We start from the raw sequence: 13,252 nt of genomic DNA on the forward strand, positions 1-13,252 counted from the left end.
TACTTTGGCTAAATAAGTTATATATATAAAAATACTTTGGCTAAATAGTACTAACACAAACACGGAATAATAAGCACAGGTAAAGACGAACACGTTATCTTAAAATTATCTATGTAAAAAATAATGTTCGATTTGCAAAACGTTAAGTGTCCAACATTTTTCCGAAATAAAAAAATTGATTGAATAAAGTGTTAAGTGTCCAACACGGTGTCACGACTATTTGTTTTGATAAAATAAACTATTACTTTAATATTAACATACAACAATGAATAAATGAATTATTTAACAATATCTTTTACTTTTAATTATTAATTAAATAACTATATCAAAAAATTAAAATTTAGTGGATATGATGATTTAAAAAAATATAGTGGTCTGTTTTACCGCGCGAATATATGACTAGTATATAAAATAAATGGCTACGCATTCATGTGAACATAGAATTTTTAAACTATCATAATTTTTTTTAAATGTTTAAAGAGTATATTTTTATAATCTTTTTTAACTACTGTGCAAATTTTTTAATTATATCTATTAAGTAATATTAATAAATTCATCTTTATTATTTGTACTCTCATTTTTCACTAAAAGAAATTCTCACTTCTTTCATCTTTTTAATGGTGGGAGATCACATTACTAATTTTTATAGTCTACTCTTGTCTACTCTTTGTTTCAATGAATCTTTGTTAAAATTTTATTTTCGATTTGGATTTATAATTTTATTATTTTAAAATAAATTTTAAGGTCTTTTCTATTTCCTATAGTTAAATTTTTTAGATCTTTTAAGAAATTTTAGTGTTTGTTTGAATTTTAAGTCTTATAGATTTAAGAAATAAAAAATTTATGAATCTATCGTTTTAGAGTTTCAGTGAAGATGAAGATAGAAAATAATAGATTTCAACAGATCGAGCGGATCAAATGACAAATCGAAAAAAAATATTGTAATACTCTCTCAAAAAAATCGTTGTGTAAACGTTCGGAACTCATGTCTAGTTTTTTTTTTGGTTTCGATTTTTTTATTGTGTATCACTCTATTTTGGAGAAAAAATATGTCAATAAATTCATATAAAACAAGTACTGTAATATTAATAAATTGTATAAAAGTAATTTATTTTTTTAGTTAACTTTATTAAATCAAAGTATATGTTATCAAATAAATAAATAAAAACAATCAGGATGGGTCTAATTTCATTAACCCGAAACAGCCTGCAATTCATCATCTCCCTCTCAGGTTCGCTTGAAGACGCTATGACCTGATTTCAAAATCTCATCTTCAAAACTTTAAAGGTAAATTATTAATTGTAATTGTGCTGATGATTTATTTAGTTATCGTTACAAATTTGCATTCGATGCGATTTTAATCGGCAGTGTTTGATTTAATTTGTGGTGTTTTTGTTATCAGATATTGAAATTAGAAATTAGATTCATTATTTCGTATGATACATGAATTATTACTGTTATATGGTTAATTACTGATAGATTAAGTGTATTTTTGTTTCATTAATTCGGAAAATTCGGATTCTGTAATTTTTTTTTGTTTTTGATGTGAAAATTAATCGAAAGATCTGAAAAAAATGATATGTTGTGCCGCATTTAACATGTTTTTGACAAGAATTGAATTGAATTGCATATTTGTAGTCCTTGTTAATAATGATTTTGTATCCAAGCAAAAAAAATTTGTGAATTGAATTTTAATTTCTTTGACGTGAAAAATCTCTGAGAAGAGTATAGCCTAGTAGCAGAGCAATTTACGAGCTTTTGCAACATCCTAACAACGATACGAGATCTTTTATATCGAGAAGCGTGGATTTGGGATTAGGTGGACTTGTGATTTACGTGATTCGTTATTTGGTACATTATATGATTTAGTCAAAAGGCTAGGTTCATCATTGAATAGGCTGCTATTTCCATATAAATATCGATTTTTATTCTTTAACTTTGTTAAGTCGAGTTGTAATTGTAAACTAAGGGTATATAGTAGTGAACTCAATTGTGGTAGTTGGGTCATGGGTATATCCAAACATTATTTGTTGGTTTACTGACGTTACACTAAGTACTTGCCTTCTTAAGCTGCCATGGTATGCGAGAATGGCGATTGGATTGTGAGAACACATGTTTTTTTTACCAATAAAATTTGTTTAATAACTTTCTCAAGCGAAATCTAAGACATGAATGGTTGGTTGGCTCAACTCTTAAGAAAATCTCTCAAACCCTTTTAGCCTTTGCCCGTTCCCTTTGTTTATGCCATTGTTCTCGAACTAAGCCCCTAATCATGCGGTAACAAAATGCTTAAACTTTGTTAGCTTTAAATTGAAGTTCAGATGTTTTTCTTTTCTCCGCTAGAATGGTTTCTTATTGGATTATATGGTTCTGCCATATTGTCGTAATGCTAGGTTATTTCTGAGATCTTTGATATTTTTAGCAATGTACCAGAATATAATTCCTTGAACCCCCTGTACAAGGAAGCAATTTGACAATAATATGTGGCAGTTGTCGGAGTCTATTTCTTGTGTCTGAACATTAAAATGTCAGTTCAGACGTATAAGACTCATATTCATACTATACAGGGTCTCTAATGGATGAAATGGAAAATGAGTATGCTTTCAGCTCTGAACACAAAGTTGACAGTGACAATAATATCTATGGTGAAATAAAGGAAGAAATTGAGACAGATGAGGAGGTTAATAGTGATAAGAGTGGCGCTGCTGAATTTGAGTTAGATTCCTTTTATCTAATGAAGGAAAGCAGTGAAGAAGATGCTCTGATTCTTGATAGTACAGTGGAAGAATGTACAAAAGAATCTGATTTTGTTCTTGGATGTGAAGAGGACGAGGAAAAAGCAAATTTGGAGATACAAAATGATAAAATTGACAGTGTTGGAATCGAGCCAGCTTCCTTAGAGCCAACAAAGCTGAATGGCAAAGAATCAGATTTGATCCTGGGCGGCGAAGAGAAGGAAGAGCTTGCTAAAGAATCAAATGAAATTATTGTTATGGAAGAGCTGCAATTGACCACAGAGAATGCTAATGGTGATGTGGTGCATGAAGAAGACAGTATACAAAAAGTGAAGAATACGGAAGTTATTCCCAAGAAGAAAAAAGGAAAATTGATTAAAAAAAAGGTCTTAAAAAAGAAGACAGCTTTCAATGCTATGAATAAAGTGATTGATGCAAATAATGGAGAACCTTCAACCAAGGAGAATTGTCAAACAGTGGTAGAGTTGAATGACAAAGTAAACGGTGATGATAATGAAGTGGCGCATGAAGATGCAAAACAAGAGGTAAAAAATGCAGAACAAACAGACAAGATTGTGGATAAGAAAATAGGCAAGATGAGGAAAAGAGGCTTAAAGGATAAGTTAGCTTTGACCAACAAGGGTTCGAATGACCAAGAGGCTTCAAACAAAGTTGCATGTGAGAAGGCTGAACAAACAGGCCAAATTGTGGTAAAGAATGCAGAACAAACAGACAAAATTGTGGAGAAGAAAATGGGCAAGATGAAGAAAAGAGGCTTAAAGAATAAGATAGGACTGAAGGGTGTAAACGAAGTAATCAGCAAGAGCACAAATGACCAAGGGGCTTCAAACAAAATTGCATCTGAGAGGACTAAGGTCGCAGGGATGATATTTATGTGTAGTTCTAAGACGAAAAACGATTGCTACCATTACAAAGTTTTTGGTTTGCCTTCTAGCAAGAGAGATGTTGTTCTAGAGATTCGTGAAGGGATGAAGCTATTCTTGTTTGATGTTGAGTTGAAAGAGTTGCATGGCATTTACAAAGCTGCAGGTCCTGGGGGTTACAACATTGAACCCAAGGCTTTCAAGTCTGCTTTTCCTTCTCAGGTTAGCGGCCTTGTTCTACATTGCAAATTCCTTTCAATTTCTGATGGATCATTGCATAGATTTCATGAGCCATAGGTTTAGGCATCTGAAAAAAATAATTATAAAAAATTCTTTATCTTTTCACTGTTGTGCAAGAGCCGGTGATGACTCGAAAACTCCAAATTCTGTCTTTTTTTAGCTTCACTCAGAAATAATATTTACAACAAATTATTAATTAGATTAGAATATAGGCAAGGCACTTTACAGATGAGCTTAAATGTAAAAGTAGGGAACTCTTTTGTGACGGTCCTTATCTCATTCAACTCTTACACTTCAAAGCTTCGCTTAACTTCACTAAGACAGCAGTCTGTTTTATTACCATTTCTTATAGGAAAAGGCAAGTCTCTTCAATTATTTTGACTTTATGCTTATTGAAGCTATATTTGTGTATCAGAAAAATGAAACATATTAGTTACAGCTATTTAAGGAAGCCCTTTGTCCCGGTTCCATTGTTTTTTAATTTCTTTTGTGCTCAGAGAAGCTGTAGATAAACTAAAATAAACATACAGTTTAAACATATGAGAGTTTCTGTTGGAATGCAGAGCTTATAATATACTAACATAAATATTCTAGTTTGTATGAAAGAATGGATGACTTGTACTTCAAACTTTGAAGAGTGTTTTACATATGCAATTATCCTGACATTAATTTCACATATAGGATAGAGCCACTTTGCCTAGTTTAGAATTAAGGCTTTCCTGCTCCTCACAACTTGAGCTTCCAATCATCTAGTCTTGGTTGGTAAATCATGCAGTCATTTATTTATTAGTAAATTAAATCTTGTGATGTTTGAATTTCGAAGAAATTAAGAAGGCTGCCGTGGAAGTTTGTACTTCGGATTTATTGTTTTTGCTTGAGCATCTGCAGTGTTCTTTTAGGAGTCTTTTTAAACTATGATATATTGGCTCATTGATGAACCATTTAAAGTTGAGAATAATTGCTATAATCATATGAAATTAGGTTATAACTATTAGCTTTTTGGTGCTTTTATAGAAGTGAATTCTTTTCCCTTAACATTTAAGTTATTTAATTGTTTTTCCGTTGGATATATGCTAATGTCAGTTAAGGTTTTAATTGTGAGGAATGAAGTTCAATTTAGCCATGAACTGATTTTTAGTTTATATTAATCTTAAATTAAATTTAAAAAATGCACTATGTAATTCTGATTATTTTTTTCAATAGTCTAAAATAATAAATTATTATTCAATTGAATAAACAGTTATTAATATTAGTTTAATATCTTTCAAAATAATAATAATTAATTTTATATACAATTAGTCCAAATAAAATAAAATAAAATTATGATAACTAATTGTAATTATTTGATAATAAAATAAATTCAAATATAAATTAGCATAAAATATCTCCAAAAACAATCAATTTATCAGTTATTAAGTACAAAATTTTTTAAGAAAAATTAAAAAACTTAAAAAAATGCTATAAATAATTTTAACATTGTTATTTGTATTGACACATGATAGCCACACGCAGGTAATAACTGATTTGTAATTTTTTTTGAGATACACTAAAATAAATGCAATTTAATTGATTTTTGAATTATCTGGTTATATCTGACATCTCTGGGTTATTTCGTTACTTTAGTGGTTGTAAACAAAATTTTTAAATTACAAGTTATTTGCAGTGTGTTAGAAGTTATGTGATAAATTGTTGCTATAATTGTGTTTAGATCAATTAGTTCTATCATGTAATTTGAATTTTCATAATTATGTGTCATTCAGGAGATATTAATGTGTAGAATGTCTATGCTGCTATCTATTTATTAGTGCTCTAGTTCTGCTGCTAATTAAAAAATGTAGAGATGTTTGCTTGAATTATGTAAGAAATCCCTCTATGTATTTTCCATTGCTCCCTACAATGCAATCTAAGATAGTAGCATCAGTTTTTCATTTGTTACATGATCATTTTTATTTTCACCTTATATTTTTGTAAGATGATTATTGTGTTAGGTCCGGTTCAATGTTTATGAAGACTGCTTGCCGGTGCCAGAGGGGAAGTTTAAAAAGGTCATTAAGGATAATTACTACAAGAACAACAAGTTCCATAATCAATTAACAGTAAAACAGGTTTGGCCTCATTTAACCATTGTTATAGATTTAAATTGGGTGTAATCGATTCTTAGGGTATCCAAATTATCATTTTATTTTAATCTGGTGATCAAATTTTAATTCGTTTTATTTTAGTTACTAAATTTTAATTTCATTTAATCGGGAGGTTTTCCGGCTAAAAATGTACGTGACATTCCGTTTTTGCTTATATTTGCCTGAAAACTTGCCACATATGCATAATCATAATTTCAGCCGAAAGTTTTTAGGCTAAATTATGAATATGTGGCAAGTCTTAAGATAAATATACATAAAAACTGGTTACCACGTGTGTAATTTTGGCCGAAAAGCCTCATTGAAATGAAATTAAAGTTTAATTACCAAAATGAAATAAGGTGAAGCTTGGATACTCTGAGAATCGAATACCTTGCTGGCTTCAAGTAATCTACTTTAATATTATAGTATAGTATACTTCTGCATCTGACAATTGGTATTTGCTTCTTCTGCTGGTTCATAGGTGAATAATCTTTGCAAACTTTTTCAATCTGCTAGCAAAGGCTCCAAACTGAAAGTGTCTTCCAGAGATCTTGGAGCACGAACACATAAATCAATTCCTCGTGAATCACATAAGGCTGGAAGGGATGCTGGGTCAGCAAGGAGTAGAAAGCAGCGCCGGGGAGTAGAGAGCCGCACATTTGAAGATGAGAAGAGGAGCAGAAAGCGGCGTCGGGTAGCTGAGAACTACGGATTTCAAGATCCGGGAAGGAGTAGAAAGCAACACCGTGGAGTGGAAAATCGCACATTTGAAAATCGGGACTGGACTGCGGAGCGATACCGCGATGCATATGAAAGGAAAATTTATGCGTCTCCTGCCATTCCCGCCACTTCTCGTCCAGCTTTGCCGCCGCCGCCTTTGGCTCTGACATTCCCTCCGCGATCATATGCTTACAAAAGGACCTTAGAAAGTGATGCTTATAGAAGGGATCTACCCGTCGAGCAGCCGGAGAGACGATTTAGAGATCTGGAGTATGATTATGGAAGGCCTTCAGAAAGTAACCCTTATAGAAGGGATCTGCTCGATGAGCAGCAGGACAGACGGTTTAGGGATCCGGAGATTAGGCATCAAGGGCATATTGAACTAGGGAGGAACAGATTGAACGAGCATCGCGATGCACAGTTTCTAGACTCGGAATTAAGGCAACGCAGGGAGATTGAATACCGTGAACCACGTGTGTACAGTGACCGTCATTTGTACCATAATCTCTCATATTCGCCTGCCCCGCAATCTGAATACCTTCTTCATCCGAGGACATCACTTCATTATGCGGCTACGCCGCATGATACAGGCCGACATGACCAGTATGGTTCTTATAGGTCCCGGTATTAAACTTTTTTTTTACATGAGCATCGAGCAGTTGAAATGTCGAAGTTTACTGATCATCCCGGGAATTCAGAACAATGTTTATTCATTTCATATGGATGCTTGTTTGTATTTGCTTCAAAGTTAACGTGTTAATAAGATATTTAACAGTTTAGATGCTTATTTGCATTCGCTCTGACTTTAGTTTGAAAATTGTAGCATAATTAAATTACTGAATAAATTACCTGTGCCATTATACATTTGTGGCTCTTCATGGGTGCATAAGGTGATCAAAAAATTTGTGAATCCGAATTAACCAACATATTTCTATGAACTTTGGTTAAATTCTTTAGTTAATTTCGAATCATTTAGACATTTAAAATTATAAATTTCTATTAATGTATTATGTTTTATTTTAAGTAAATAAGAGGGTTAAATAAGCTTTTTTTTTTGTATCTATTATGGTTTGTTTATTCGTAAATGCGTTAGCAGTTCGTGTCTTATTAACATATTGAATAAGCGTATAATATTTGTATTTATAATTTCGACAAAATTAGTTAAATGTATCATATGTAGAATTAATTAAATATATGCTATATTTATGTGTTGATACGCTATATTTATGATGATAACGCGAAATTGACAACCTTAATATTTTCCAATACTTAATACAAAGCTTAATCACTGTCCTTGTGTCTTTGAACATGTTCAAGAAATTAACAATCTGAACACCCTTGATCAAAAGTATAGAAAAGAAAATTAAAAAAATACCCAACTAATTTAGGTAGGTATAAAGATACCAATTTCTGGTTATAATTCATAGTAACTTCAAAATGAATAAAGAGTATAACAAAAGAAAATACAAATGAATGTGGGTTGGACCATAATGTATCATTCTTTTGCTTGCAAGTGAATGTTGGCAAAAGTATTATTATTTTCATCAATTGAATTCTTTAGCTTTGGGGACAAGCAGTATTCTACCCTTTTGAAAACAAATTGTATAAATGAATCGAATAGATAGATTTAGTTCGGTTCACTTCGATTATATGAAAAATATTTGATATGGTTTTGGATATAAATTGTTTTTAAGAAAAAGAGTTTTAGTGAAAATTGAAATAACCGAACCAAATTGAAAAAGCAACCGAAGTGATTAGTTTGATTTGTCTGAAAAACTTAATTTTTAAAATTTCAATTTAATTTAGTTTGGTTCGATTTGGACCATACACACCCATATAAGGTGGTAGTTGTAGCAGTTGGCCTTTACCACTACAAGTGTGAAGAATGTTGTAAGCAATAATAATTCTACCTTTTGCTTTAAAACAAAAAAAAAGTATATATTAAACATTAAATCAATAACAGGAAAAGATTTTCAGGTAGATTTAGTCCATTATGTATTTGTGGACTGAGTTACTCACATTGTAACACGTATTTAAAATAATAATAAAATTGTAATAAATGTGTAATAGATTTTAATAATAATATTTCTATCTTGCCATCATTTTAGTGACGTGTTATGACGTGATTGATTCTGTATAACCTAATAGACTAAGTTTACTTACAAATTTCTTCTAAAAGACTGCCTGCAACCCTGAGATTGGCATACAGATGGCCATACCGTTTGACAAGAGAATACACAAATAATAGAAGCAGGGAGTAGTTATGTGACAAACAAATGATGGGGTTGGTGTCTGATTTTAGAGCAATCACTGATCAGACAATATTTGTGTTTGAGATGTTTGGTCAAAACTTGATTTTAAAGAGAAATATTTCACTATCGATTACTTATTGCATATCACATTTTTGCTCACCAAATCTGTTGCTCAGCTTGGAACCCTACACCTCAACTTTGGTCTTCCCTTTCATCAATACTTTTATGTGCTCTTATTGCTTAGTTGGGCTCACAAATCCTATCATTTTTCTTTTGTAATTATTGAGCTTGTATAAGTTTTGTTGTTAAATGCATGTTATTAAGGATGTGTATGATTCAGTTAAAATTTAATTAAGGATAAAACAAACTAAGCTAAAAATTTGAATAATATTTTGTTGAAGATTTTTTTTTTATTAAAGTAAGAGCAAATTAGATGGTACACTGTCAAGCCCCAACTTATTTTGATTAATACTGTTTGTCTTCTCCGTATTGAAATATACTTTGTTAGTTTGCACTCATACTTTCTCTAATTGAAAATTACGGTGGTTTTACAGCTCCAACGGGAACAGAAAATTACCGATTAAATAACAATGATTTCGCCGCTGCCGCTGCTAGTGCATCATCTTCCGCTGATGCCGCTGTAATTTCCGCTGCTGAGCCGGTTGAGTCGATCGCGGATGATGAAGAAGATGGATCTCTAACTTAAATTTTTGTTATATTGACAAATTTCTTATTTGTATGTTGTCGATTGATGGGTTTGTTAGCAACAGTGTTGGCGGCAGCGATGGATTGTCGATTGTTGGTTTTGATGGGATTGATTGTTGAATTATGTTATTTATTTAGCTGCTAAATGTATGTTGGATTATGCACACCAACCGTTTGATGAAATGCTTATTAGACAAATATTTGATTTGTTTTTATGACGTTGTTAGTGAATTTTTGGGGTTACAAATTTCAATGAATATAGTTACAGAACATTCAAAAGATGGGTATGATATTGAAGCTGCTCTTTTCGCTGCCATAAAATCAATGTATGATCATGATTTTTAGTAAACGGACAGTAAATTAATTTATCCTTTTAGTAAATTAATTTAACTTTTAGTAATCTGATAGTAAACTGTTAGTAAACGGTTAATAAATTAACTATACTTTCTATTTAATAAATTTACTTTTATTTTTAGTAAACTATAGTAAACATGTTAGTTAACAAATAGTAAATTAACTTATCCTTTAGTAAACGGCTAATAAATTAACTATACGATTAAGAAATAAATTAATAGTAAATTTGATTTCTAAGTAAATTATAAGTAAATAGTTAGTAAATTAATAGTAAACTTTTTGTTAGTAAACTGATAGGAGATTTACCGTATTTTTATAAATAAAAACCGTTAGTAAATTGTTAGTAAACCGTTAGTAAACATTTTGTTTGTAAACCATTGGTAAACTGTTAGTAACCCGATAGTAAACTTAATGTATTTTTAAAAATAAAAAACCATATTTTTCAACTCAAAAAGTGTAATTTCGCAACTTTTAAAAGTCAAACCGTAAAAATCAACCCAGACTGGTCAAACCGTATTTTTCAAAATATTTATACACAGTATGAGTATTTTTGAAATACTCTCTTAAAGTAAAGGCCGGGTAATACAAAGATAACTCTTTCCATTGCATAATATGCGAACAAAGGATCATTTTACCCCCTCAACTTGGCACAAAATATCAACAAAATCTAAAACTGAAAAATCTGATCACTTTTATCCTGAACTTGGTAAAACCGGGTCAAAAGCTCTTCATATGCTGACGTGGCACCTTAATTAGAAAGTAAGTTTTAATTAATCATAATTTACTCTAGTTAATCATACTTAAATCCTAATTTATTATACTAACACCCAAATTAATTTAGGGACCTTTTTGAACTTTTTATCACAAATATCAATTTTTTTCAATTTCCGGCGAGGAGGAGCTCATCCTCGCCGGAGAAAGGAGCTGCTGCTCCGGTCTGTTTAAAAGAATAAAATAATTAATTTTTTTTGTTAAAATACAAACTTTGGGCGGTTAATTTATTATTTTAAGTTTTAAATTAAAAGGATTAAATCATTTCTAAAAAATTATAAGGCATCAATTAAAAATATTAAAAAAAACATTAGGACCATTTTAAATTTTTTGTCATAAAAAACCGCACAGAAAAAATCATCATTTCAACCGAAAAATGTGTCTCGCTCTCTTGGGTGAGAGTGAAGAGGGGAAAAATTTTGACCTTATTTTGTCAAATTCAGAGTAAAGTGATCATTTTTTTTCTTTCTACTTTTGACTTTTTTTTATACTTTATGCCAAGTTGAGGGAGTAAAATGATCCTTCGCTCCATAATATACAAACCAATTTAGAATTGAAAAATTCATATTTGATCATCAAAAAACTGATTTTTTTTTTAATTATTTGTACATTATATAATTTTAAATTCTAACACAAATCAATTTTAGAAAAAAAATGGTCAATTTTACAAAGATATCTAAAAGATTTTCAATTAAATTTCATTCATCCAATCCAATGGTTGGGAAAGAAGATGGATTTTCATTATCTAATGATATTCTGTTTCTCCCATAAATAAAAATGGGCCATATCCTACATAAATTAGACAAATTAGATAAAGGATTTTGGGGATTTATAGCATAAATGAAGATCACATGGGAGTGAAGGAGCATAGACAAGAATATTTGTGGGGGCATTTAACACTTGTCCTCTTTGCCAAGTTTACTCAGTGCCCACATGCATGCTTTCTGATTATCATATCTCTATCTTCTTTCTTTTCCTTACTCACATCCAAATCTGTCTTTGATTCTCAACATATATCCTCTCTCAGCTTTTATCACCTTCTCACTCTTGTATTTTATTTGTGACTAGAGATGATCGTTCGGTCGGATATTTGTTCGGCCGATTTAACTTTGGTTGTTGGATCGGAATTGCATATTTATTATTTACGTTTCAATTCGATATGAATTTAAACCCGTATTAAACTTGTTTCTTTTAACGCGCTAATCTGAATTTTACCATTAGTTACATTTTAATGTAGAGTTAAAAAAGCTCACCTCGAGCCAATATAATTTTCGTACATGCCGAAATTGAATAGTAAACATAAAGTTTGAATCAAACTCTAGTCGGATTTAAACTTGTATTTTAAAAGAGTCAAATTCAGTATGTTCGGCTCGAATTCATCCAAACCCTAAAATTGAATAACACATATTAAGCTTGAATCGAATTCGAGCCGGATTTAAACTTGCATTTTGGACGAGTCAAATGCAATTGTTTGGCTCGAATTCATCCAAACGCAATCTATAAACAACTTTATTTATGACGCAACATGTGATTATATAATACTTAGATTCACTTTGTTTCTTTTAAAAAAAGAAAATTTATGATCTCTAGTCTTTTCTCCTTGCAATTTCTAGTTTTTGTTAATTATGAAAAAAAAAATCTTGCTTTCTCTGTAGGAGTCTGCGCCGTGTCTTATTCTTATGGTAACTGATCATTCGCTCGGACCAGCTACTAATCATCACTTTGGTTCTATTTGCTCACCAATTAACTAATCAAACGTGAATCCCTCCTCAGACGGATTTCTTTTTGTTATTAATAAATATGAGCCAATTAAATATTAAAAAACAAAAATTTATGAAATTATATATAAAAAAACTAATATTTAATTAGTTGGATTATACATATTAGATCTTACTAAGAACTTTTCATCTTTTACGCAATGTTAATTGTTATAGTCTATATGATCATGTCTCCATCTATTACTCAACCATTACTTTCAATAATTATTTATTTTGCATATTAATCATTTTATTTTATAATTTTTTCATTGTCCTTTTTTTTATCTCTTTTATTTTCTAGTTTAACTGTTGTAATAATCATCCATCAATAATTTATTTTGCCTAACAAAGACATAAATTTATATTTATAAATCAAATCTTGCATGGACATATATGGAAATAAATTTTCACATAGGGACAGTCTTTTATTTAAATAAGCAATGTTTTTACTCCAAGAATATATTTTTCATGCTACTAGCCCAAAAAGGAACTAGGCACCAAGTTGAACAAAGATCAATGTGAAGGATTAAGCTAATAATATGATTTGCCAAAGACTGCAAATAGAGACAGACAGATTGCAACCTATCACCAAACTATACTGAACAATCCAATAATAATATTTTAGGTCTCTAAATATAGACCACTCTTAGACCACAAAATTGAACTTAACCTAATTCAAGCTTCCAGCCAATTGCAAGCCAGGCCAAAGTATAA

At 30.8% G+C, this 13,252-nt stretch overlaps 1 protein-coding gene across 1 annotated transcript; it reads left to right on the plus strand.

Moving 5' to 3' along the window:
* Positions 1-1,138: 1,138 nt before the first annotated feature.
* On the plus strand, positions 1,139-7,486 carry LOC126686836 (uncharacterized). Its single transcript, XM_050381097.2, has 4 exons — positions 1,139-1,287; positions 2,568-3,841; positions 5,848-5,964; positions 6,461-7,486. The coding sequence occupies exons 2-4, from the start codon at positions 2,576-2,578 to the stop codon at positions 7,328-7,330; spliced, it is 2,253 nt and encodes a 750-aa protein (XP_050237054.1). The 5' UTR covers positions 1,139-1,287; positions 2,568-2,575; the 3' UTR covers positions 7,331-7,486.
* Positions 7,487-13,252: the final 5,766 nt, after the last annotated feature.

Source organism: Mercurialis annua, linkage group LG6 (genome assembly GCF_937616625.2).
Source record: "Mercurialis annua linkage group LG6, ddMerAnnu1.2, whole genome shotgun sequence".
NCBI lineage: Eukaryota > Viridiplantae > Streptophyta > Magnoliopsida > Malpighiales > Euphorbiaceae > Mercurialis > Mercurialis annua.

Bases quoted from the DNA above. Each gene is read 5' to 3' on its own strand.
- LOC126686836 (XM_050381097.2), top strand. From the start codon at position 2,576: ATGGATGAAATGGAAAATGAGTATGCTTTCAGCTCTGAACACAAAGTT. The intron at 3,842-5,847 runs GTTAGCGGCCTT...TTATTGTGTTAG, and splicing joins AGTCTGCTTTTCCTTCTCAG to GTCCGGTTCAATGTTTATGA. The intron at 5,965-6,460 runs GTTTGGCCTCAT...GCTGGTTCATAG, and splicing joins ATCAATTAACAGTAAAACAG to GTGAATAATCTTTGCAAACT.